The sequence below is a fragment of the Scyliorhinus canicula genome, chromosome 2 (genome assembly GCF_902713615.1).
Source record: "Scyliorhinus canicula chromosome 2, sScyCan1.1, whole genome shotgun sequence".
In the NCBI taxonomy this organism is placed as follows: Eukaryota; Metazoa; Chordata; class Chondrichthyes; order Carcharhiniformes; family Scyliorhinidae; genus Scyliorhinus; species Scyliorhinus canicula.
The window spans coordinates 108,019,945-108,046,095 of NC_052147.1; the positions used below are offsets into that span (position 1 = coordinate 108,019,945).

Genomic DNA, 26,151 nt, shown 5'->3' on the forward strand with positions numbered 1-26,151 from the left:
AAAAAGAATGTTTGAAAGATCATTTTTTTCTATTGTTTTTAACTTAATGTATTGTGGTTATAAATGAATCATCACACTCATTGTAATGTTTATTTCTCTGTGCCATTTGATATCATTAGCTTTTTGCTCACACACAGCACAGCTGAAAACTGTGACCAGCATTGTGATAATAAAGCTATCTAACTCTCCAGAGTAAGTCAAGTAAAGTCGCCATAGTCCCAGATGATGATAGGCTGCTTTCCCCTTTGAGGGGGGAGAGCTGACTGGTTGTGATTTAACCGGAGGGTCACCACACCTCAGGTGAGGGGCAAGGTTGAGAAGGCGGGGTCTTCATGAATAACCTCATCAGTTACAGAAATTGAAACCGTACAGTTGGCCTCACTCCACAACGCTCTCCAGAATTAGTAAATGATATTAACTCTAAACTATTACATACTCTTATTTTTACCTGTAATGTCTCTTTATGCAAATCATGTAACATTAATTTTTTTTCTAACGAATGTAGTTCATTCCAAATTTTCATTTGTCTTCTAATCTCTAAACTAACCTTTTCCTTGCATCTTCTAAGTTCCCCTTTTTTGAGGTGGGAATAATATTGAATTAAACTGTCATTTGATTTGCTTAAAAAAGTGCTTCCAAAGTTTTTGCAGCCAACTAGATGAGGAGAAACCAAACATTCATTGCTTGTAGCTGTCAGTCTTTGATTCCAATGTGAACTCCAGTTTTTTTAAACATTAAAATTCATCAATAGATGGCGAAACCCATCAGTGGGCTCCAGAAGAATACAGCTGGATGAGGAAACTTGTCCTGTAAAACATGGTCATTTTGTCAAACTTATGTGAGAGGAAAGGAAGAATTAGACTCCTACTACTGGGTGACACGGTGGCACAGTGGTTAGCACTGCTACCTCTGTGCGCCAGGGACTGGGTTTCAAATCTGGCCTTGGGTGACTGTCGAGTTTGCACGTTCTCCCTGTGTCTGTGTGGATTTCCTCTGGGTGTTCTGGTTTCTACCACAATCCAAAGATACACAGGTTAGGTGGATTGGCCATGCTAAATTGCCCCTTAGTGTGCAGGTTAGGTAGGGTTATGGGGATAGGACAGGGGAGTAGGCCTCGATGGGTTGGTCTTTCAGAGAGTCGGTGCAGACCCGATGGGGTGAATGGCCTCCTTCTGCACTTGTAGAAATTCTATGGTACTCTGCTGTCATTTCCATTAAAAATGGTCATTGGACTTGAGATGGTCAACATATTGATTACAGTTTACTTTCTTCTGGGATGTGCATGTAAATTTAAATCATTACACATCTGGTAGTTGTTTTAATCCATCTTTATTGGCTTGGCCAAGTAGACTTGCCACCCTGGTATATTTATGGTGACATTTGATATTAACAAAGATAGGGTGAATGGCCATCCTTTTCTCCAGCTGGCCAATGCTTTTAAAATTGAAGTATAGCTAACACAATACTGATCATTTAGCTGCTTTAAAAATCTGAATTTACAAATGAACATGGTTGATTCAGAGTACTGAATTCCTCTATGCTAGCTATGCATGCACTATTTCCATACAATAGGCAGTCTTCACACTTGCATTCATGCAATATGTCCACTGTTATTCACAATTTTGTTTATGTCCTGAACTATATTCTTCTAAGTTTCTTGTTAAGAACTTTTCCACTTTGGGTGAAGGGTGCTATTTAAACCCAAGTAGTTTTAGTTATTTGTTAGCACAGAGCTTGAGTATTGCTGAAAAAAATTAGACATGCTGTTGAAGCTTTTCATCATAGACTCATCATGACAAACACAAGAATGCCACATTTCAAATGCAGCAACAATTTATACTGCATGAGAAATGCCTGCTGATTGCTTGGCAAGTTGGCTATTTCAACCTTTCCGCATCTTTTTCTCATGCAGTCAAAATTCTCCCTTTGAAATTTGACAATCTTGCCTCTGACTTGGTCACCCCAATTGGGCTGGTAGAAGTAGTGAAGTGGCTGGAAGCGATGCAATCAGGTAAGGACCTGGGTTCGACGGGTACCCGGTGGAATTCTACAAGAAATTTTCAGAGCTATTGGGGCCGCGGTTGGTAAGGGCTTTCAATGAGGCAAAGGAGCTGGGAGTACTCCCCCCCAACGTTGTTGCAGGCACTTCATAGAATTTACAGTGCAGAAGGAGGCCATTCGGCCCATCGAGTCTGCACCGGCTCCTGGAAAGAGCACCCTACCCAAGGTTAACACCTCCACCCTATTCCCATAACCCAGTAACCCCACCTAACACTAAGGGCAATTTTTGACACTAATGGCAATTTATCATGGCCAATCCACCTAACCTGCACATCTTTGGACTGTGGGAGGAAACCGGAGCACCCGGAGGAAACCCACGCACACACGGGGAGGAGGAAAATATTGAAGTTATAACCACTTCCATTTTCCATCTTCTAATATAGAACATAGAATATACAGTGCAGAAGGAGACCATTCGGCCCATCGAGTCTGCACCAACCCACTTAAGCCCTCACTTCCACCCTATCCCCGAAACCCAATAACCCCTCCTAAGCTTTTTGGTCACTAAGGGCAATTTATCATGACCAATCCACCTAACGTGCAGAGAACATGCAAACTCCACACAGTCAGTGACCCAGCGGGGAATTGAACCTGGGACCCTGGCGCTGTGAAGCCACAGTGCTATCCACTTGTACTACCGTGCTGCCCCATTGCATTGATCTCCCTCATTCTAAAGCTAGATAAGGATCTGGAACAATGTGGGTCATATAGACCTATTTCCCTGCTAAATGTAGATACCAAACTATTGGCGAAGATCTTGGCCTCGAGGATCGAGGACTGTGTGTCAGGGGTAATAGGGGAGGACCAGACGGGGTTCGTGAAGGGGAGGCATCTGGCAGCCAACATCAGGAGGTTACTTAATGTGATCATGATGCCTCCAGAGGGACATGAGGTAGAGGTGGTGGTGGCCATGGATTCAGAAGGCCTTTGATCGAGTGGAGTGGGAATATCTATGGCACGTCCTCTGGGGTGGTTTGGGTTTGGGCAGGGATTTGTGGATTGGGTCCGGTTGTTATATCAGGCACAGGGGGCGAGTGTGTGGATGAACAGAATGAGATCAGATTATTTTAGGCTACACCGGGGGACAAGGCAGGGGTGCCCACTTTCCCAACTGTTGTTTGCCCTGGCTATAGAGCCATTGGCAATGGCACTGAGAATGTGAGGGTCTGGCAGGGGATAGTATGGGGGCGGAGGGGAGGGGGGGTGGTGGAGCACAGGGTCTTGCTTTATGCAGACGATTTACATCTATACATATCGGACTGGCTGGGGGGGATTGGAGGAAAAATGGAAATATTAGAGGAATTTGGTCGGTTTTCAGGGTATAAATTGAATGTGGGTAAGAATGAAGTCTTTGCAATTCAGGCGAGAGGACAGGAGAACATTTTGGGTGAGATGCCATTCAAAGTGGCGGGACGGAGCTTTTAATATTTGGATATCCAGGTGGCGCAGGATTAGAAGCAGCTGTATAAACTGAATCTGGGTCAATTGGTAGAACAGATGAGGGGGGACTTTTGGAGGTGGGATGTGCTCCTGTTGTCACTGGTGACGCGGATATAGACAGTGAAAATAACGGTCCTCCTGAGGTTTTTGTTCATCTTCCAGAGCCTTCCATACGGTAGTAGTGGCAGCCTTGAGGGTGTCGGGACAGTGGAGGCAGCATATGGGGTTAGAGGCGGGGTGGTCAGTGTGGGCAGCGATATGTGGTAATCACTGGTTCGCTCTGTGGGGGGGTGGGGGGGTTCCGGCGGTGGTAGCGGGCAGGGACCGAGAGATTTGGAGATCTTTTTATTGATGACGGCTTCCCGAGCTTAGAGGAGCTGGAGGAGTTTGAGTTGCCGGGTGGGAATGGGCTCTGGTATCTGCAAGTGAGGAATTTTTTGCGGAGGCAGGTTTCGACCTTCCCGGACCTGCTGCACCAGGGGCCGTAGGATAAGGTGGTGTTGAGAATAGGAATAGGAGAGGGGAAGGTTTCAGGTAACTACAAGGAACTGTGGAGTGGGAGGGAGCCCCGATAGGGGAAGTGAAGAGAAAGTGGGAAGAAGAGCTATGTGGGGAGTTGGAGGCTGGATTATGGATGGAGGCCCTGAGGCGAGTCAATGCATCCTTCGTCGTGTGCTAGGCTCAGCCTGATACAATTTATGGTGGTCCACAGGGCACACATGATGGTGGCCCAGATGAGCCGGTTCTTTGAGGGGGTGGAGAATAGATGTGGGCGCTGTGCGGGGGTCCTGAGAACCATGTCCATATGTTTTAGGCATGTTCGAGGTTGAGGGGCTTCTGGCAGGAGTTTGCCGACGTCATGTCAGAGGTATTAAAGCTGAGGATGGTGCCGCGTCCAGAGGTGGCGATCTTTGGTGTGTCAGACGATCCGGGAGCCCAGGCGTGAGAGAGGTCAATTTCCTGGCTTTTTGCTCCCTCGTGGCCTGGATACGGATCTTACTAGGTTGGAGGGACTCGGAATTCCCGAAATCGGGACTATGGGTCAGTGACATGGCGGGGTTTCTCAGACTCGAGAAAATTAAATTCGTCTTAAGGAGATCGCTGCAGTGGCTTGCCCGGAGGTGGCAGCCATTCATCGACTTCTTTGAGAAAAGGGGAGCTGGGGAAGGTGGTACTGTTTGTGTGAGACATATTGGCTGGGGTATGTCACTGGGGGGGTGTGTTGGTTATATTCTTTTGTTCTTGTTGAAACCGGATGTTTACAATTGTTAAAATTATAAATGCCTCAATAAAATATTTTCTAAAAAAAGAAAAGCTTCAACAACATGTCCCTTTTTTCAGAAATATCCAACTAGTTCAGTAATACAGAGACCTGTAGACATAAGGGGCGGGATTCTCCCCTACCCGGCGGGGCGTGAACCACTCCGGTGTCGGGCTGCCCAGAAGGTGCGGAATCCTCTGCACCTTCAGGGGCTAGGCCGGTGCTGGCGGGTTGGCGCCACACCAGCTGGCGTCAAAGGGCTTGACGCCACGCCAACCGGCGCCGAAGGGCATCTGCTGACCGGCCCGAGTTGTCGCATGCGCGGGAGCACCAGCGTGTGCACCCAGTCAGGAGGATCCCTACGGATTGAAGCTTATGGTCCTATCATAATGTTAGCAATAAAAGTTACATATTCTGTAGAAATTGCTGATCAACTCTGGTTGTAGTTTAATGAAATAATTGCAGGTCACTAGAAGACAGCTGATCATACAGTTATCATAGTTACCCAGTGAAATGGTTACAATGACATGATCAGCCAGAATATGATCTCCATCTTCACACACCACTCTGACTGGATACAGTGAGCCATCCTCCCATTGAAAGCTTCCATTCCACTGGATCTGTTTAACAGGCTTCTCCAGCAATAGCTTTTCCTTTGGGATAACCTCTAGCAATTTCTGCAATAGACTGGGGAATAATCTGGAATGGTAAATGTGGAATTAGGAATACAATGCAAATGTACATAAATAAAGATAGGCGGCAATGCACCAAGTGGATGTCAATTTCATTGTTAAGGTTAAGAGATGTAAGTGATGGGCTTTAATTGCCTAAGGCATATTACTAAGGGATCTCACCAGGGGTTGTCACTCCCCGTTCACTTGTTTATTTTGTATGAGACTATAACTAGGGGATAGTTGGGACACTGGGTTGAGTGGGCAAAAAGCTGTGCAACTAAGCAGGCCAATAAACTCAACATACAAAAGCTCTGTGTCTTTGTTTCCACTTCATCAGCCAAAGTGGGCCAATTTAGGAAAAGGTAGGAAATATTTCCCAATTCTATGCCTCCACTGAAAATGCCCCCCCACACTCCCCCCCCCCCCCCCCCCCCACCCCCACCCCTCCCCCTCCACGCCTTCGGGAGACAGCAATAGCTCATTAGTCATTAATTTGGCTACTAACCAGGCAATTTCTATAATTGGAGATATCCTCCACACAGAAAGTTGTCAAGTTTACTTTAATTGGACTCGGTGCTCGGCACATGAGAGTTCAGTCCTATCATCCCTTCCATCTCAAATAACCTCTTCGACCATGGGCGGGATTCTTCTGTACCCGGCGGGGCAGGGGGTCCCGGCAGGACGGAGTGGCGTGAACCACTCCGGCGTCAGCCCATCCCAAAGATGCGGAATCCTCCGCACCTTCAGGGGCTAGACCGGCGGTGGAGTGGTTTGCGCCCTGCCGGCTGGCGTGGAAGGCCTTTGCCGCCAAGCCAGCCGGAGCCGAAGGGACTCTGCCGGCTGGCGAGAGTCCGCGCAGGAGCGTCAGCGGCTGCTGACGTCATTCCCACGCATGCGCAGGGGGGGGTTCACCTATGCGTCGGCCAACACGGAGGCTAACATGGCCTACGCGTAGGAATAGAGTGCCCCCACAGCACGGGCCCGCCCACAGATCGGTGGGCCCCGATCGCGGGCCAGGCCACCGTGGGGGCACGCCCCGGGGCCAGATCGCCCCCGCGCCCCCCCCCCCCCCCCAGGACCCCGGAGCCCGCCCACGCCGCCAGGTCCCTCTGGGTGAGACGGGCAAAAATCCAGCGGGACTTTGGCCTATTGCGGGCCGGAGAATTCGGGCAGCCCTGGGGCCCATTGAGTCGCGCCGGTCCCCGCCATTATCCGAGGCGGGCGGCGTGATTCACGCCTTGCTGACATTTGGGGGGTCGGAGAATTCGGAAGACGGCGGGGGCGGGATTCACGCCAACCCCCGGCGATTCTCCAACCCGGCCGGGGGAGGGGGGGGGGGGGGGGGGGGGGGAGGTCGGAGAATTTCATTATTTAAAAAAACTTTAGAAGCCCTTATATGTCTTCAGAAGGTCTCTTGGAGTCACCCTCGTGTATAAGAGCTGTAAGGTTAGTCACACTCCTTCACACTTTCACCAGATCCATGATGTCCTTCACCATAGGGAAGACAAAATCTTTGGGATTTGTGCCCTGAGAAGAATATTTACCAAAGGAACAAGATAAATCCTTTACCCTTCACCTTAACTCCTCATCAAGGAATGTTTTAGGTTTACAAATCAGTCTAAGTCTCAGAGTGAATGATGCCCAAATTTGGCTTGTTTTTCTAGCTTCTGTCAATCAGTTAGATGATATTATCAAACTCCCATCAGGATCCAAGCTCCTCAATGAAGAAATTAACTTTCTTGTGAAAAAGTCAGACAACAAGGTCAATGGACTAACAATGACTTAGAATTATTTGGAATCGTTGTTAGCAGCACTTAAACATTGAAAATGTAAATAATTAGTAGCTGGCCTTAATTGACAATAATATAATATTATAAAAAGAAGTTCAGTTATTTTACAGTAAATAAGCAATAACAGCTCCCTGATTATGAGTTTACAGTTGAAATTAGTGTTTAAGATTGATAAACAGTTGTGAGATTAACATAGCATTATAGTCCTTAGATAACAGACCAGGTAACAATGTTAGATACTCAGTCTACTCCAGTTTCCATGAAGTATCAAACTGGATTCCTTGGTAATACTCTCGCATTAATCAGAAGGTCATGAGTTCAAGTCCCATTCCAGAGAGCACATAATCTGGGCTAATGCTTTCGTGAGGTGCTGAGGAAGTCCTGCCCTGACAGTGATGCCACCTTGTAAATGAGATTGAGGTCCTGTATTTCCGCTTAGTTAGATGAAAAAAAAAATATTTTTTGCAGAAAAATAGGAAACTTTTCCTGGTCTCCTGGTCAATGCTTAGCATTCATCCAACTTCACTGAGACAGAATAGCTGGTCAATATCACATTATTATCATGGGATCGTGCAGTGCGAAAAAATTGGCCTATGTTTTCCTGTACTACAACAGCGACGACAAACCACTTGAACCATTTCCTCCTGCTCTCTCAAGTAAAAATTGTGATCCTGTTGGCTTTCAATAAAACCAACAAAATCTGCAACATTCTGTCAAAATCTTTACCCTATTTACTTCCATGAGACTTTGACCTTTTGGCCAGCATTTTTATTGTCCATTCCTAATTGCCCTTGCGAAGGAGCTGGTAAGCCACATTCTTGAAATTCTGCAGTCCTTGTGATGTCGGTACACTCAGTGCTGTTAGGGGGTTGTTCTAGGACTTTGATCCAGCTATAGCGAAGAAATGGCGATACAGTTTCAAGTCAGCAAGGTGTGTAGCTTGCAAGGGAACTTGCAGATTGTGGTGCATCCACTGCACTTGCTCTTCTAAATAAGGAGGATACAAATAACCTTCCGGAAATACTACAGGATAGAGGGTCCAGCATGAAGGATGAACTAAATTCTCATTGGTCAGGAAATTGTATTGGGGAAGTTGATGAGATTAAAACACTGCAGAGCACTGCAGAATACTTGTGGCGTCATTTCAGTGTTGATGTAAGCCTACTTGCGACACTAATAAAGATTATTATTATTATTACGGAGTGAAATTTGGGATCATTTCCCAGCATTTAAGAGACTTTGGAAGAGTTCTAATGGATTGGAGGGTAGCTAATGTAACCCCACTTTTTAAGAAGGAAGTCGAGAGAGAAAACAGAGAATTATAGACCTGTCAGCCTGACATCGGTGGTGGGGAAAATGTGGAACAATTATTTGGGATGAAATAACTGAGCATTTGGAAAGTGGGGACAAAATCAATCTAAGTCAGCATGGATTCACTAAAGTGAAGTCATGCTTGACAAGTCTTCTGGATTTTTTGAGGATGTGACCAGTAGAGTGGAAAGGGTGAACCAATGGATGTTGTGTATCTGGACTTTCAAAAGGCTTTTGACAAGGTCCCACACAAGAGACTGGTGAGCACAATTAAAGCTCACAGTATTGGGGGTGATGTACTGATGTGGATAGAGAACTGGTTTGCAGACAGGAAGCAGAGAGTGGGAATAAACAGGTCGTTTTCAGAGTGGCAGGCAGTGACTAGTGGGGTACTGCAGGGTTCAGTGCTGGGACCCCAGCTGTTCACAATATACATTAACGATTTGGACGAAGGAATTGCACGCAATATCTCCAAATTTGCAGACGACACTAAACTGGATGGCAGTGTGTGCTGTGAGGAGGAAGCAAAGAAGCTGCAGGGTGACTTGGGCAGGCTGGCTGAGTGGGAAAATACTTGGCAAATGCAATATAATGGGGTAAATGTGAGTTTATCCACTTTGGTGGCAAAAACAGGAAGGCAGATTATTATCTGAATGGTGGCAGTTTAGGAAAAGGGGAAGTGTAACAAGACCCGAGTGTCATGGTGGAACAGTTGCTGAAGGTTGGCATGCAGATACAGCAGGCGGCGAGGAAAGCGAATGGCATGCCGGCCTTCATAGCGAGAGGATTTGTGTATAGGAGTAGCGATGTCTTGCTGCAGTTATACAGAGCCTTGGTGGGCCCACACCTTGAATATTGTGTGCAGTTTGGTCTCCTAGTTTCAGGAAGGGCATTCTTGCTATTGAGAGTGTCCAGCGAAGGTTCACCAGACTAATTCCCAGGATGTCAGGACTGACAGGCTTGACTGGGCTTGAACTCACTGAAGTTTAGGAGAATGAGAGGGGATCTCATAGGCACATATAAAATCCCGATGGGACTGGACAGGCTAGATGCGGGAAGAATGTTCCCGATATTGGGGATCTCCTGAACTAGGTGTCACAGCCTAAGAATAAGAGGTAAGCTATTCAGGATTGAGATGAGGAAGAACTTCTTCTCTCAGAGAGTTGTGAACTTGTAGAATTCTCTACCACAGAAAGCTGTTGGGGCCAGCTCGTTGGATATATTCAAGAGGATGTGGCCCTTGCGGCTAAAGGGATCAAGGGGTTATGGAGGGAAAGCGGGAGTAGGATACTGCATTTGCATGATCAGCCATGATCATATTGAATGTTGTTGCAGGCTCGACGGGTCGAATGGCCTACTCCTGCATCTATTTTCTATGTTTCTAAGAGTGGAGGGGGTAAACCTTGGTTACCTGATATGGAAAAGGACCGCTAATCCTGCCCTAGCCTAAGCAGAGTGACGTGCCAGGTTTCCCATCCATCCCTCAACTTCCCTCACTGGACTCGAAATTTTGCACAAGCGGGATCAGCCTTTAAGTGGTCAATAATTGGCCACATAAGAGCCTCAATTGGGACGAGGGTAGGGGCCTCCCTGGTAAAATTGGGGCATCCCCTAGTAAAATTGAGGACAGCTCGGGGGGGCAGGTGGGAGAGCAGGGAGAAGGCTACCCGAGGGATTTTTACAGGCCCTCCCATCTGCAAATCCACCTGCAGGGACCCTTACAATTCTGCCCCACATTTTAAAAATATTTCACACGAATCATGACCCAAGTTAAATTTTGACCTCTGGATCGCAAATCCAGTATCATAAACATGGGAATGGCTAAAATACTAAAGCCTATGAACATTATGTAGAGTGTCATGGCGGTCAGCAATGAGTGTCAGATGTGCTTTTCTTACCCTGGAGAATTTCGGTCATCTCCTTCGATGTTCTTATACTCTTCATATTCATGTACGGACACATCTGCCAGCCGATTTGTCGCAAGATGGATACACTGCCACTTCATTGACATACTCAGCACCCCCAACTTCTGTCTCCTCAGGTCAACATGGTCACCACTCCATTGTGCGAGTAACAATTTTACTTCCTCTAAGTAGACGTCAGCAATGCTTTTAGCTTGTGTGTAGCCTCTCTCTTGAGCGAGAAGATGAGCACGCCTCAGAATGCTGCTGGCGAGATTACTCATTTCCTCAGTGAAGTTAAGATCGAGCTGTTTCTGTGTATTGGTGAACACTGACCATTCAGTCTCTGACTTATTGTACACTTGCTGCAGAAGGTCATACTCTTTAGCCAGTTGAAAAATGGGATTCTTCATACTAGCCCCGTGAATGTACTGCGCCCCTTCAGGAACCACCGATTTGCCTAAGTACATTGAGATATAAACTTCAATTACAGAAGTAAGCACTGCACCAAGCTGTTTCTTTGAAAAAATCATTGAAGGGAATATCAATCGTCAACAATTTTCAGAGGTTAATTTTATAAATTAAAAATATACATATTGGAGAACAGCCATTAGATGTGATTATTTTCCACAAATAAACACAACACCCAAGTTGAGATTTTCACCATATCACCCATCTGATTTGGTTCTCTATTCTTTCATTTCAACTCCAAAAGCATCATTAAAACAACACTTTGAGTCTGTGCAACTGGAATTTGTGCACATGCTACTAACTTAGACCTTCTCATTGATGTTCCATCCAACTGGCCCATATCTTACATGAGTGGAACCAAAAAGAGCTTTGACAAATGGTCATCTGGACTCGAAACGTTAGCTCTTTTCTCTCCCTACAGATGCTGCCAGACCTGCTGAGATTTTCCAGCATTTTCTTTTTGGTTTCAGATTCCAGCATCCGCAGTAATTTGCTTTTATCTTACATGAGTGAGATACTTCAATATTCAAGATGGAATATAAATGCGTGTGCAAAATTCTTTCTTAAATTTTGAGCATGATGAATACTGTTACTTTGCCCTCAGAGGAGAACGTCTTTCAATTCACTAGAATTCATAATGCAATATCCTGCACCTGACCTAAGGTGCAGGAATGCTTGTCTACCCCTTGCTGCTTGTGGGGTACGAGCCTCCCCAATAAGGGCGGGATAGCCCAATTACCCAGTGTACACAAGGTTGGCCAGTAAGGCACCGACTGTGGTGATATGCATCACTGTAAATACACAAGGGGTTAATGTAAATACACGTAGACTAGCTAGACACTAGAGGGAGCACCAGAGACATGACACACAGACATTCAACCAATAGGTCAGTAAGATAGGACACGACCAATGGGCATTCACGATACACACAGAGGTGACACTACCACAGGGGGGCACTACACCAACCCATATATAAAGGACACAGCACACATGATCTTCCTCTTTCCAGTGGAGACATTCAGTGAGTACAGACACAGGGGTGATTGAAGATCACACCCACCACGTGGATTGCAGCAGACTGGTTAGATAGTCTGAGTAGCTATAGAAGGATGAACAGCAGAGTTGAATCCAAGTAGGAGAATTGTTTATAGTTTAATAAATGTGTTGAAGCTATCTCCACATCTGAACCTTCCTTTGTCAGAGTGCACATCAAGGAAGCAGCTTATGCTACGTCAATAGCACAACAAGACATGGTACCAGTGAGTGACTGTTAAATCCATATAGCTCCAACTCAGCAAACAATGACAACCAGCAACAACACCCAGGCACGATGATCGAGATTCCGGTTCCACAGCAGCTCAAGTGCCACCGCAATCTCAGTGCAAACTGGCGTGCATTCAGACAAAGGATTGAGATCTTCCTGGTAGCAGCCGACCTACAAAACGTGGCTGATGCTGAAAAGCCAGAGCTTCTGCTCACCATCGCCGGTGCCAGAGCAGAGAAATCTTCAAAATATTCAAGTTCTCCAAAGGGCAGAACAGGAGCGAGTTCCAGGCAGTCCTGGACAAATTCGAACAATACTGCAAGGAAAACACTAAAAAACCAACAGAAAACGGTAAGAGAGTTGCCAATACTCACCACGAAGCCGAGGTCCCTGAGCAACGAGCGACAATTTTGATCGGCGGCCATCTTGGAAAAGGCACCGCACATGCGCAGTTGAGAGAAATGCGCAAAGCAAAGGAGCAACGATCTGCGCATGCGCAATCGCTTCCCACGCCCTACATCACACGCTTCATTACATCAGAGGCCCCTGACCACACCCACTTAAAGGGGAAATGTCCCAAAATAAGAAAAAAATCTTTATAGCCGTTAAACCCGATTTTTTCACCTGGAGCGGCAGCACAATGCCTGAACTTCAACCAGCAGCTGAAAGTAACCTCTGCAGAACCCTGCAACAAGCAGTTAGCACCGCCCTAAGAGATGATACAGTCCTTGAAGACTACGACTCCGACTCCGACCTTGATTTCTTCTTTGGACATCATGAGCCCAATGCCAGCTCCGACACAAAAAATGATGATATTGTCCTAGAAGACTGTGACTCAGACGAAGATTTCATCATTGGAGATGGCGACCCCAGTACCAAATCCGAACCGCAACGAGATGTGCTCTACAGTGAAGAATCTGACACAGATGCGCATGTGTTCTTCGGATTTGAGAATCTTCAGCCCAGCATCTATGACATCCCAACTCGTGAGTGCAGGATTATGCTGCGGCCTGACACCAAGAGACAGAGAGTGGAACAAGCCCACAGAGAGCGGCCTGCTGCCACAAAGAGAGTGGTCCACGCACCGCAAAGGGTCCGACTCCACACAGAGAGTGGTCCACGCACCACAAAGGGTCCCAGCCTCTACACAGAAAGCCATGAAAGATTCCACAGCGAGACAACTGCATGTCTCTACACAAAAAGTGACTCGAGTGACACAAGCCTCCACAGCGAGCTCATGGACAGCCTTCATGACAGGAGCAACGCAAGACACCAAAGCGCAGTCCTTGCATGACCAAGACCATGAGGGTCAAGCAACCTCCTCTGAGCAACCAGCAGCAGACGATGCAGGTCTGCCATGCTCAAGTGAACAACAGAAAGACTATGACAGTCTGCCATGCTCAAGTGCACAGCAAGAAGGCTATGACAGTCTACCACGCTCCAGTGAACAACAAAGTGACTATGACAGTCCACCCAGATTGTTTGAGCCACAAGAAGAAGACTCTGACAGTCTACCCAGCTCAGGTGAACAACAAGAAGCTACTGAGGCTACTGAGACAAGTGACGACGGCATCCCACTTCCATACAAGATGTGCAATGTTGCAGACCTCAGCTAGAATGTACAGAGGCACTCGACAACCACAGCAAGACTATTGGTGACTCCAGTGACACCACGTTACTTCAAACCTCATTCGCTCGAGCCTCTCCACAAGCAATGTATTCCTGAATATTTGACTCCAGACGTGGAGCATCAAGAAACCTCAGCTGACTCAAGTGAACCTGAAATGACTACGAACGGGGAGTATCGACAAGCCAAAACTGACTCAGGTGAAACAGACCAGACTCAAGATGGGGAGAATCAACAAGCCGAAGCTGATTCAAGTAAGCCGGACATGACTCCAGACGGGGAGCACCGCAAACTCAGTGACGGCACGCTCAAGAAAACAGCAGATGCCACAAAGCACACTGACACGAGTAACTGTGTGAAGGACTCGTATTATCCACAGAGTGTGGTTCTTGAGCGCAGCGAACACAACAACAGAACCATCTAACACAACAGCACAACCTATGAAAACCATATCAACGACAATAACGAGAAGCATACCAAAGGCAACAACGTCGACAGCAAGCACGACAAAGACAACAGCTATGGCACAACAACTTGTACGACATGGTACAACTCTGCACTGTTACTGCTCAGCTCAGTACAATGACATACCGTGGCAGGACGATGCAACTTCCCAATTAACGTTTGCTACACTACCAACAGGCAACCTGGCTTTCAGGACAGATGCCATCAAACGTTGCTATCACAAGCATCGGAAGAAAAAAAGACTCCAAATCGGACAACAAAGTGATTTGACCACTTCTTGGTTCCTCACGCACAGGGACAAGGATGGCATTTACAATACAATGCCACCATCAACATCACCACCTCACCAACCCAACAAGAAAGACTTTCGACCATAATAATTAATGAATTTTGGACTCATGAATATGATTTGGACTTAGTGTTTAATGATCACTGTTATCATAACTTGTACAGAGCATCACCTATCTACCTGTTTTTGTTCAATTTTCTTTAACAGTGTACAGAAAATATGTAACACGAAAAAAAGGGTGATGTGGTGATATGCATCACTGTAAATACACAAGGTGTTAATGTAAATACACATAGACTATCTAGACACTAGAGGGAGCACCAGAGACATGACACACAGACATTCAACCAATAGGTCAGTAAGATAGGAAACGACCAATGGGCATTCACGATACACACAGAGGTGACACTACCACAGGGGGGCATTACACCAACCCATATAAAAAGACAGCACTCATGATCTTCCTATTTCCAGTGGAGACAGTCAGTGTGTACACAGGGTTGATTTGAAACACATCACACCCACCACGGGGATTGTAGCAGACTGGTTCATCAGCCTGAGTAGCTATAGCAGGATTAACAGGAGAGTCAAATCCAAGTAGGAGAATTGTTAACAGTTTAATAAATGTGTTAAAGCTATCTCCAAGTCTGAACCTTCCTTTGTCAGAGTGCACATCAAGGAAGCAGCTTATGCTACGTCAAGAGCATAACAAAACACTGACCAGAAAGGAATCCGGTAGTAGTCTACCGGGAAGCGTACATATCACGTTTGTAAATAAAACTTTGTTCTTATTTTTACTCAGTGCGGACGCCCCGTGTCCTTATTAAACATAAAGAATTGGTAAACCTTGGGTCTGAGTCTTTGGGTTCAAGTGTCAGAAATGGCTTCCGGTAACACAAGTATCTAATTCTCTTTGGCCTTATTTTTGGACCGTGAGTCAGCCCTTTCTGTTCTCCGGAGGTAATCTGTCAAATGAAGTCAGGAAAGACATCACTTGAATATTGGTAAATGTGACCACATTCAGTATACTGATTATGAGTACATTAGAGAGCTAATGGAATTTCTGTTATGACATTCTTTTACATTTAAAATTAAAAGATTATACACTTGTATATTTGGAATTTCTAATGTCTACGTTGCTTTGTGAACATTATATCTAATAAATCTATATGAAAAATCTACACTCATTTAATAACAGGACGCAATAGGTAAACATATTCCTTACTGATCAACCAGGGGCCATTTTAGCTCAGTGGGCTATACAGCTGGTTTGTGAAGCAGAACAAGGCCAGCAGGGCAGGTTCAATTCCTATACTGGCTGAGATTATTCATGAAGGCCCTGCCTTCTCAACCGTGCCCCTCTCCCAGAGGGTGGTGATCCTCAGGTTAAAATAAATTTAAAAATTAATTAAAATTAAAATACCACCAGTCAAGCAGTCTATGGTTATCTGGGACTGACTGGTGAATTTTACCTTATCCTAGTTGTGCAGTAAGTTTTTAAAAAAGTGCTAAATCAATCAAGGATAGTGAATCTGTAGAATGCTTTACCATAGAGAAATGTAGAGGCTGGATCATTAAGTACGTTCACGATTCATAGTAGGAGAATCAAAGGTTGTGGGGATAAAGTGGAGTTGAGGATTATCATATCAAATTGGTCATGACCTCATTGAATAGTGGAGCAGACTCCATGGGCCGAATAGCCTACTTCTGCTCCTACGTCTTACGGTCTAATTAATTTCTAAATTCCTACATATTCTTTGTTTCATTAGGCATACCAAATGGGCAGTTTCTGATGCGTCCTCCAGGTTGACTTGATGCCTCAATAATCTGTACGTCAGTGAAACCTTGCTTCAACAGTTTGCCAGCAGCTGCCACTCCAGCTATCCCAGCTCCGACAATGACCACCTTTGGACTTCTCTTCAGTGAATTCTTGGAGTTCATCCTTCAAAACAAAAAACACAAGCAAATATAATACTCATTTTCTGCAACATCAGAATGCAAAAAAGGAACTGCAACAGCCTTGTGTTACTGTGATAAACTTCCCCGTTTAAAATCAGTCCTTGTGCATGGTGGGGTGGGGGAGGCGGGGGCTGCAGTTTGACTGATAGCTAAGCATCACCCACTTGCGTAATGAGTTTTCTTGCTTTCCAATTGGCTTAGGAAAGCAGTGCGTAACAGGGATGGTTGCGTTGGCTGACAAGAAGCTGGAGGGTGGGGATAATCATGTCCATGGGATGAAACTTCCAGGAACCCATTTAAATACAGTTGGCAACCCTAAGTTACAATTTCTCAAAAGACAGCTCCAAAATCTCCAAATGACAGCTGGAAGACTGATTGGAGAGATAAATAAATAGTGCCGTACTTAAAACTCACTTGTAATAGATTCTATTGGTTCTTTGAGTTGCAGCCTTATTTTATCAACTGAGGTAAATTGATTAAAGACATTCCACTAAAACTCTTTCTAATTTTTTTTACAATTTGCATTTTTTTAACTGCTCAGGGAATCACAGAATTGTTATGGTGCAGAAGGAGGCCAATTGGCCCATTGTGCCTGCACCAACTCTTCAAACAAGCGTCATGACTTAGTGCCATTTCCCCAGCTTTTTTCTGGGCCCCTGCGCATTGTATCTACTCAAATAATCATCTAATGCCCCCTTGAATGTCTCGATTGAAGCTGCCTCCACCACACTTCCAGGCAGTGCATTCCAGACCTGAACCACAAGATGTGTGAAAAAGTTTGTTCTCATATCAAGTTTGCTTCTTTTGCAACTCACTTTAAATCTCTTCTCTCTTGATCTCGACCTTCTTGCGAGCAGGAACAGTTTCTCCTGATCTACTGTGCCCAGCCTCCCTCATGATTCTGAGTATTTCTATCCGATCTCCTCTCTAGCCTTCTTCTCTCCAAGGAGAACAGTTCCAATCTCTCCAATCTATCCTCATAACTGAAGCTTCTCATCCCTAGAATCACATCTTCCTATAGTGTGGTGCCCAGATCTATACACAGTGCTCCAGCTGAGGTCTAACTAATGCCTTGTATAGATTCAGGTTAACCTCCACCTTCTTAGACTCTATGCCCCGTACAATAAAGTCCAGAATACTATTTGCTTTATTAACTGCTCTCTCCACCTCTCCTGTCGCCTTCAATTATCTATACACATATACACTCAGGTCCCTCTACTCCCGTACCACTTTATGGGCGCGATTCTCCACTCCCACGCTGGGTGGGAGAATTGCGGGAGGGCCGCTCTGGCACCCCCGCGATTCTCCCATCCCCCCTAAAATGGCGTGTCACGTTTTGCGACACGCCGCTCGGAGAATCGCAGGTGGCTGTTTTTCACGGTGACCCGCGATTGTCCGGCCCGGATGGGTCGAGCAGCCTGCCGTTCCCGACCTGTTCACGCTGGCAGCAACCACACCTGGTCACTGACGGCGTGAACATGGTGTAAAAGGTGAGTTTGGAGCCTGTGGGGGGTGGAGAGGGGATCGAGCACCACGGCCGTGCTCGGCAGGGGCTGGCCCGCGATCGGTGCCCACCGATTGTCGGGCCGGCGTCTCCAAGGGGCGCACTCTTTCCCCTCCGCCGCCCCGCAAGATCAAGCCGCCACGTCTTGCTGGGTAGCAGAGGGGAAGACGGGAACCGCGCATGCACGGGTTGGAGCCGGCCAACCTGCGCATGTGTGGCTGACGTCATTAGGCGCCAGCGGCCGCGTCATTCTCGGCGCGCCGCCTTGACGCCAGTGTCAAGGCCCGGCAGCCGAGATTTACGGAACACTGCTACTAGCCCCCCCCCCCCCACCCCCCAATAGGGGGCCAGGAGTGGCCTCCGATGCTGTCGTGAAACACTCCAGCTAGAGGCCGACTACCCGGGGGCCTACAATCGGCTGGAAGACCCCCCAAATGCCGGCTGGAGAACCTTGGCAAGGCCAATAGATGCCAGGTGCTGGTTAGATTTGGCGGCAGTGTAACTAAGTGGGCTTTTAAGCTCTTTTAAGTATGTGAGTCTGGGTTTTGCCCATTGTGGGCATGATCCAGATCCCGATGTCTCGCGAGATCTCGTCAAATCTCGCAATGCTTAACGACCTTCAGGAATCCCGGGAGAGGCCTCTTCCAGATCTACCTGCCACACCTGTCCTGATTCCGGTGGTATGCGGCTGGTAAACCATGACCGGAATCTTTCAGAAGCAGACAATAATCAAATAACCCAAATAAATTTTCAAGTACGAGTTGCTGCTTGTTAACCTGGCTTCACCTCCGAGTTTAAAAATGGCAAAAGCTTCCAGTAAAGTTAGCACCAGTCTGGCCCCTCTCAATCATGTGCTATTTCTAACCATGCAGATGGGCTTTGGCTAACAGAAAAAAATACGCCTTTAATATATTCTCATTTTAAATTGAAACTAATCACACTTACATGGAGCCTATAATAGGAGGACAAAGTGCTGCAGATGATGGAAATCCAAAATATAAAATGCAGGTAATACTCAGCAGACCAGGCAGCATCTATGGAGAAAGAAACAGAGTCAGCATTTCAGGTCCCTTAACGGCACCAGTTCTGACGAAGGGTCGCTAACATCTGGTTCTCTCATGCTTCCAGACATGCTGAGTGTTTCCAGCGCTCCTTATTTTTACTGGAGCAAAAATAACCCCCTTTTTCCAGCCCTCCAAAAAATAGTCCAGACTGTTTTAAACCTCTCATTCCTCTTCAGCAAGACACCTAGCAGCAGCTCTCTGAGAGCTGGTTTGGCATAATATTAAATAGAAATTTCAGGAAAAAAGTTAAGGTATGAAGAAAACATAAGCAACAATGTCAAAACAATAAATTGATCATTTTAAAAATGAATAATTGATTTAAAAAAACGATCATTAGAAAGTGCCAAAGAAGAGAGCTAACCATTTTTGTCTTTTCATTTAAAAAGCAGTGTGTGGATAGATGTTTGGGGTGGGGAAGGGAATTTGTATATGTGTCCCCTCACTCAGCAGTGTGTATGTGTGTGTGTGTCTATGTGTATGTCTGGTTCACTCCCATTCTCAGGGCTTTGTCTCTCTCTCTCTCTCTCTCTCCCTCTCTCCCTCTCTCTCTCTCTCACACACACACACACACACACATATAATGGGCAGTGGTTAGCACTCTGGCTTCACAGTGCCAGAGTCCCCAGTTCGAATCCCTGCTTGGGTCACTGTTTGGGCGGAGTCTGCACATTCTCCCCGCGTCTGCGTGGGTTTCCTCCGAGTGCTCCGGTTTCCTGCCAAAAATCCCGAAAGATGTCCTGTTAGGTGGTTTGGACATTCTGAATTCTCCTTCTGTGAGCCCGAACAGGCGCCGGAATGTGGCGATTAGGGGCTTTTCACAGTAACTCAATTGCAGTGTTAATGTAAGCCTACTCGTGACAATAAAGATTATTATTATTATACTCACTCATTCTCCCATGCACTCACTCTTTGCAGCTTTGATAAAACAATCCAAACCGCTCAAGTTTCTCTTCCTAACTCTGCCTTCTCATCCATCATAATATCCTAGTGAACCTACAACTGTCACCTCCTCGGCTCCTCGCAGAAGCCCTTCTGCCATGTTCACGTTTTTAAAAAGAAGCATGAATCGTCGCCAGTGTGACCTCTTGCTGGGGAGGCCGACCGGAAACCAAATTGGACCATCCATATAAATATTGTGGTGAGGGGCTGGTTTAGCACAGTGGGCTAAACAGCTGCCTTGTAATGCAGAAAGAGGCCAGCAGCACGGGTTCAATTCCTGTACCAGCCTCCCCGAACAGGTGCCGGAATGTGGCGACTAGGGGCTTTTCACAGTAACTTCATTGAAGCCTACTTGTGACAATAAGTGATTATTAATATTAATATTATTAAAGTCAGAAGTTGGGAATTCTAAGGCAGTAACTCAACACCTGATTCCCCAGAACCTATCCACCAGCTACAAGGCACAAGTCAGGAGTGTGACGGAATACTCTCCATTTGCCTGGGTGACCGTCATTCCAACAACACTCAAGGAGGTCAGCACCATCCTCGATAAAGAAACCCACTTTATCAGCACCCCAATCACCAACATTCGTCTGTTTACCACGAATGCACAGTAGCAGCAGTGTGTACCATCTACAAGATGCACAGCAACAGGTCACCAAGGCTCATTCGTCAGAACTTTCCAAACCTGCTACCTCCAGCACTGAGAGGTATAAGGGCTGCAGACACATAGGAGCACCATCATCTGCAATATCCTCCCAAGCCTCATACCATACTCACAGAAAGCGAATTGCCATTCTTTCAATGTCGTTGATACAAAATCCTAGAACTCCTTTCCCAACAGCACTGTGGATGTACCTATACCAAATGTACTGCAGTGATTCAAGAAAGTGGCTCACCATCACCTTCTCAAGGACAATTAGGGATTTTAAAAAAAAATCATTTTGTAGGGTGTGAGTGACACTGGTTAGGCCAGCATTTATTGCCATATCCAGTTTCCCTTCATAAGGTGGTGAAGAGCTGCCTTTTTGAACTGCAGAAGTCTCTCAGGTGTACGTGCACCCACTGTGTTATTAGGGAGGGAATTCCAGGATTTTGACCCAGTGACAGTGAAGCCATGGTGATATATTTCCAGGTCAGGGTGGTGAGTGACTTGGGGGGAACCTCCAGGTGGTGGTGTTCTGAGGTAACTGATGCTCTTGTTCTTCTAGATGGTAGTGATTGTGGGTTTAAACGGTGCAGCCTAACTTGGTGACCAGAACTTGGTGAGTTCTGCAGTGCAACTTGTAGATGGTACACACGGCTGCAACTGTTCATCAGTGGTGGAGGGTTGGAATGTTTGTGGAAGGGGGATTAATCAGGTGGGCTGCTTTGTCCTGGATGGCGTGTTGTTGGAACTGCACCCATCCAGGCAAGTGGAGAGTATTCCATCACACTTCTGACTTGTTCCTTGTAGAAGATAGGTAGACAGGTTTTGTGGGGTTAGGAGTTACTCACCACAATATCCTAGCCTTTGACCTGCTCTGGTAACCTCAGTATTTATATGTCTAGTCCAGTTCAGCTTCAGGTCAATGGTAACCCCCAGGATGTTGATTGTGAGGGATTCAGTGATGGTAATGGCAAGGGACGATGGTTAGGTCCTCTCTTGTTGGAGATTTCCATTCCCTAGCACTTGTGTGGTGCAAATGTTACTTGCCGCTTGTCAGTCCAAGCCTGGATATTGCCCAGGTCTTAATGCATTTGGACATAAACTGCTTCATTATCTGAGGAGTCGTGAGTGGTGCTCAACATTGTGCAGCCATCCGCAAACATCCCCACTTCTGTCCTTATGATGGAAGGGAGGTCATTGTTGAAGCAGCTGATGATGGTTGGGTCTTAGACACTACCCTGAGGAACTCCTGCAGTGATGTCCTGGAACTGAGATGATTGACCTCCAACCACTGCGGCCATCTTCCTTTATGTCCTTTATGCCAGGTATGACTCTAACCAGTGGAGACTTTTCCCCCTACTTCCAATTGTCTCTAGTTTTACTTGGTCTCCGTGATGCCATATTAGATCAAATTGTGCCTTAATGCCAAGGGCAGTCACTCTCACCTCACCTCACATCACAAGACTGTAATGAGGTCAGACACTGAGTGACCCTGGTGGAACCTAAACTGTGTGTCCATGAGCAGAATATTGCTGAGTAAGTGCCGCCTGATAGCACTGTTGATGACATCTTCCATCATTTTGCTGATGATCGAGCATAGGCTGATGGGGCGGTAATTGGTTGGACTTATCCTGATTCGTGTGTACATGATATACCTGGGCAATTTTCCACATTTCAGGGTGGAATGCCAGTTTTGTAGCTGTACTAGAACAGCTTGGCTAGGAACGCGGCAAGTTCCGGAGCACTAGTCTTCAGGACTATTGCTGGAATATTGTCAGGGCCCATAGCCTTTGAAATATCAGTGCCTTTCCACCATTTCTTGATATAATGCTGGGTGTATTGAATTGGCTGAAAACTGACATCTGTGAAACTGGGGACCTCAGAGGAGGCTGAGATGGATCATCCACTTGGCACCTTTGGCACTGTTGCAAATGCTTCTGCCTTATTTTGCACAGTTGTGCTGGGCTCCTCCATCATTGTTGATGGGGATATTTCTGGAACCTCCTCCTCCAGTGAGTTGTTTAATTGTCCAGCACCATCCACAGCTGGATGTGGCAGGACTGCAGAGCGTAGATTTGATCCATTGGTTATAGAATCACTTAGTGTTGCTATATTTATTTGGTAATAAATATGGTAGTCAATATGATCGCCTTCCTTAATCCTAATTATGTTTGCTCCAGAGTCGCCAGGTATCTTTCGATACCGCCACAAGGTTCAAACCCGAATACTGATCAAAGAACCTATCCCAATGGCAAGTCTGCGTGGTTCCACATAAACCAGCTTAAGGCTTATGGCTCGCAGAACAACCATTTACACCACATCTTGCTCGCAGCAGCTGATTAACACGCCCCGCAAACGAACAACCTTTTCCTACCCTCCCCCAACCTGTCCAGCCCATCCTCAGACACGCCTTCGACTCCACCCCCAGAGGGACTCTGCCTCTCCCTTCCTCCAACCGACAGCGACAGCGACAATGATAGCGATAGAGATAGCGATAGCGACAGCCTCAGCACACCACGCTATGATTAACCCCCGCACCAGGCCCCACTCCCAGCGACTCCGAACAGGATTCCAGCGACCCCTTTGAAATGACGTATATTAAAGCCCCTGATCCAGACCCACCGCCCGACGATTATGAATTAGCCCCTGGCAGCTCCAACCTAGATACTAAATACTGGCACCGAGACAATTCGCACAGGCTCATCCGGAATGATGAGATGGACCTCAATTCGCCCCATGCAGCTTTGGCACGACTACTCCAGTCAAGAGTATGGCAATCAGGAGAAGGTGATGACATAGAGTCTGACTCCCACCAAGGGGCTGACTTTATCAGAAATGGAGTACGGGCCTGCAAATTTGGGGGAAAGGAATGAACTGGGGTTGTTTAGGGCTAGTATGACTTGCTGCCCTACTACAAATTCTGTGATGTGTACTGTCTTATCAAAGCAAACTTTTCTTTGCTTCTTGCGTGTCCCAAGCTTAACGCCTGCTGCAAGCTGGGCTGCCTTTACAGTTTCTATAATCTGTTGAACTGCTTTCTCATGGGTGAGGGCAGTGACCGCGGGGCTGGCCAAATCCAGTCCGAATAAATAATCTGTCCCTTTCATGGGGCGTTCGGTCATGAGGGTGTGGGGGGTGTATCCTATGGACATGGATACTGTGTTTCGTATAAACATTAATGCAAATGGGAGAACTGTGTCCAAGGTGCTGTTGTGCTGTTGCACCATTTTTCTGAGGGTCGCTTTTAAAGTTCTGTTCATTCTTTCTACTATGCCGCTTGACTGGGGGTGGTATGCGATGTGGACATTTTGTTTTATGCCGAAAATTGTAAGGACGTTTTTCATCACTCGTCCTGCAAATGGGAGCCTTGATCGGACTCTGTACTGCGTGGAAGTCCCATTTGTAAAGATGTGCTGAGTGAGGATTTTAGCTGTCTTTCTGGCTGTGTTTGTTCTGGATGGAAACGCTTCCACCCATTTTGTGAAGGTGTCGATGACCACCAAGACATACTTAAAACCGTTCCTGCAGGGGGGGGGTAGGGGTCCTATATAATCAATTTGTAAGTTCTTCCAAGAGCCATTCATGGGGCGGATGTGACTTAGCTGACCTTTCTTTGCGTATCTGTCCAGATTGTTCTGGGCACAGATCAAGCAATTCTCAATGTAATGTGTCACATTAGTCTTTAAATCAGGTCACCAGCAGAGAGGTCTGAGGTGGACTAGGGTGGCTTCTATGCCTTGATATCCATGGTTGTCATGGAATTGGCAAATAATCTGATTCCTGTCCTGGCTGGGGACTATATAAATTCCGTCTTTAAAAATCACACCGTCATGTGTGGTTAACGCATTTTTATATTTATCGTAGGGGGCTGGGAAGTTGCCTTTTAAAACTCCCCTGAGCTGTGTGTCTTCTGTTTTGGCCTTTTCTAAATCCTGAATGTTGGTCTGTGAGACCTGAACCGCTTGTACTGGGGCGCTCTCGGTGGGGGGGTGGGGGGGGGGGGTTCCAAAAGTGACCGTGTCTGGAACCTGCCTTTGTTAGTGTGTCTGCCTTAATGTTGCCGGGGTGGGGGGGGGGGGGGGGGGGGGGGGGGAGGAGAACGATGGTGGCTACGAACTTTAATAATCCCATATTACCGATCTTTGGCTGTCTATAGAATATGCTGGAGTAATGGGGCTGAGGGGAGGGGTTTTCCATCTGCGGAAATGAATCGTCCAGATTCCCACAGGGGTAGGAATTCTGTTAAACTATTACAGACATATAGACTGTCAGAATATATGTCGGCTGGGGTCGGGAATGAGTTGGGGTGTTCTACAATGTATGCTATGGCTGCCAGTTCTTCTGCCTGCGAGCCTAGGTGTCCTGGCAATTTTAACAAAATCTCTTCTGGGGCGCATCCCTGCCCGTCCTCCACATAAATACTGAAACTGGTAATCCTTTTGCCGTTTAAAACTGTAGAGGAGCCATCCACATAGATTCTAAGGGGTGCGCATGTGTCTGTGGGCTGGGATCTCTGGGGTACCTGCTTTCTGGGTAGCTGACTATTGTGTCTAGTGGATATTATTTCACACTCATGTGGGGTGCCTGCACAGTGTAAATTATCAGCGAGGAAAGTGTGGGTCTTTGTCCTCTTTACCATAATGTCCCATCCCTGTGAGAGAAGGGTCCATCAGGCTGCGCGGATTTGGCTGACTGTGCCATCCTTAAGTCTACCATCAAGTAGGAGTTGTGTTGGGGTGTGTTCAGTTAAAATGATGATGGGGTTGAGTCCAGTAATGTAGGCGAAGTATTGTACTGCCCAAAAAACTGCGAGCAGGTACCTTTCACAGGCAAAAAATCCTTGCTCGACTGGATCTAATACACGTGAGGCGTATGCCACGGGGCCTAAACGATCATGTTGTTCTTGGAGGAGCACGGCCGAAAGGGTTTGGTCGGTGCTTGCAACTTCAATTGCATATGGGGAGAGTGGATTTGGGATCTGTAAAGCCGGGGCTGTGCTGAGGGCTCTTTTTAATGCATCCACGGCATCCGTGTGCTGTGGAAGCCATTCCCAAGGTGCTTGCTTCTTGAGAAGGTCGGATAGGGGCGCTGCCTTTCTGGCGAAACCGTCGATGTGGTTTCTACAGTAGCCAACCTGTCCTAGAAATACCCAGATGGCCGTGACATTATGGGGCAGGGGTAATTTGACGATCGACTCGATTCTTTTCTGCTCGATCTCGAGATTACCAGGCATGATCACTGTTCCTAAGTAAATCACCTTTTCCTGTAAAGTCTGGGCCTTCTTGTGGTTCACTTTACAGTCAATTTGTTGTAGGAGTCCTAATAGTTCATCGAGAAGCAAAATGTCCTCTTTCTTAGTGTCTGTCTGCAGAAGCAAGTCATCTACATATTGGACCAGACAATCGGGTCGGGAAAATTTTGCTAAACCATTTGCCAGCTGTCGGTGGAAAATGGAGGGGGAGTGGTGGAAGCCTTGTGGAAG

The 26,151-nt window shown here is 46.6% G+C and overlaps 1 protein-coding gene across 2 annotated transcripts in view; it reads right to left on the reverse strand.

Annotated features, from left to right (window-relative positions):
• Positions 1-26,151, reverse strand: part of LOC119956958 (peroxisomal N(1)-acetyl-spermine/spermidine oxidase-like) — a 66,826-nt gene that overhangs the window by 13,021 nt on the left and 27,654 nt on the right. The window contains exons 2-5 of one of the 2 annotated variants that reach the window (XM_038784543.1): positions 18,963-19,051; positions 16,330-16,496; positions 10,436-10,898; positions 5,268-5,461 (exon numbers count right to left, since the gene is read on the reverse strand). In XM_038784543.1, coding sequence (XP_038640471.1) covers positions 5,268-5,461; positions 10,436-10,898; positions 16,330-16,496; positions 18,963-19,051 — 913 coding nt within the window. The remainder of the gene's footprint in view (positions 1-5,267; positions 5,462-10,435; positions 10,899-16,329; positions 16,497-18,962; positions 19,052-26,151) is intronic. The other variant, XM_038784544.1, reaches the window with a different exon arrangement.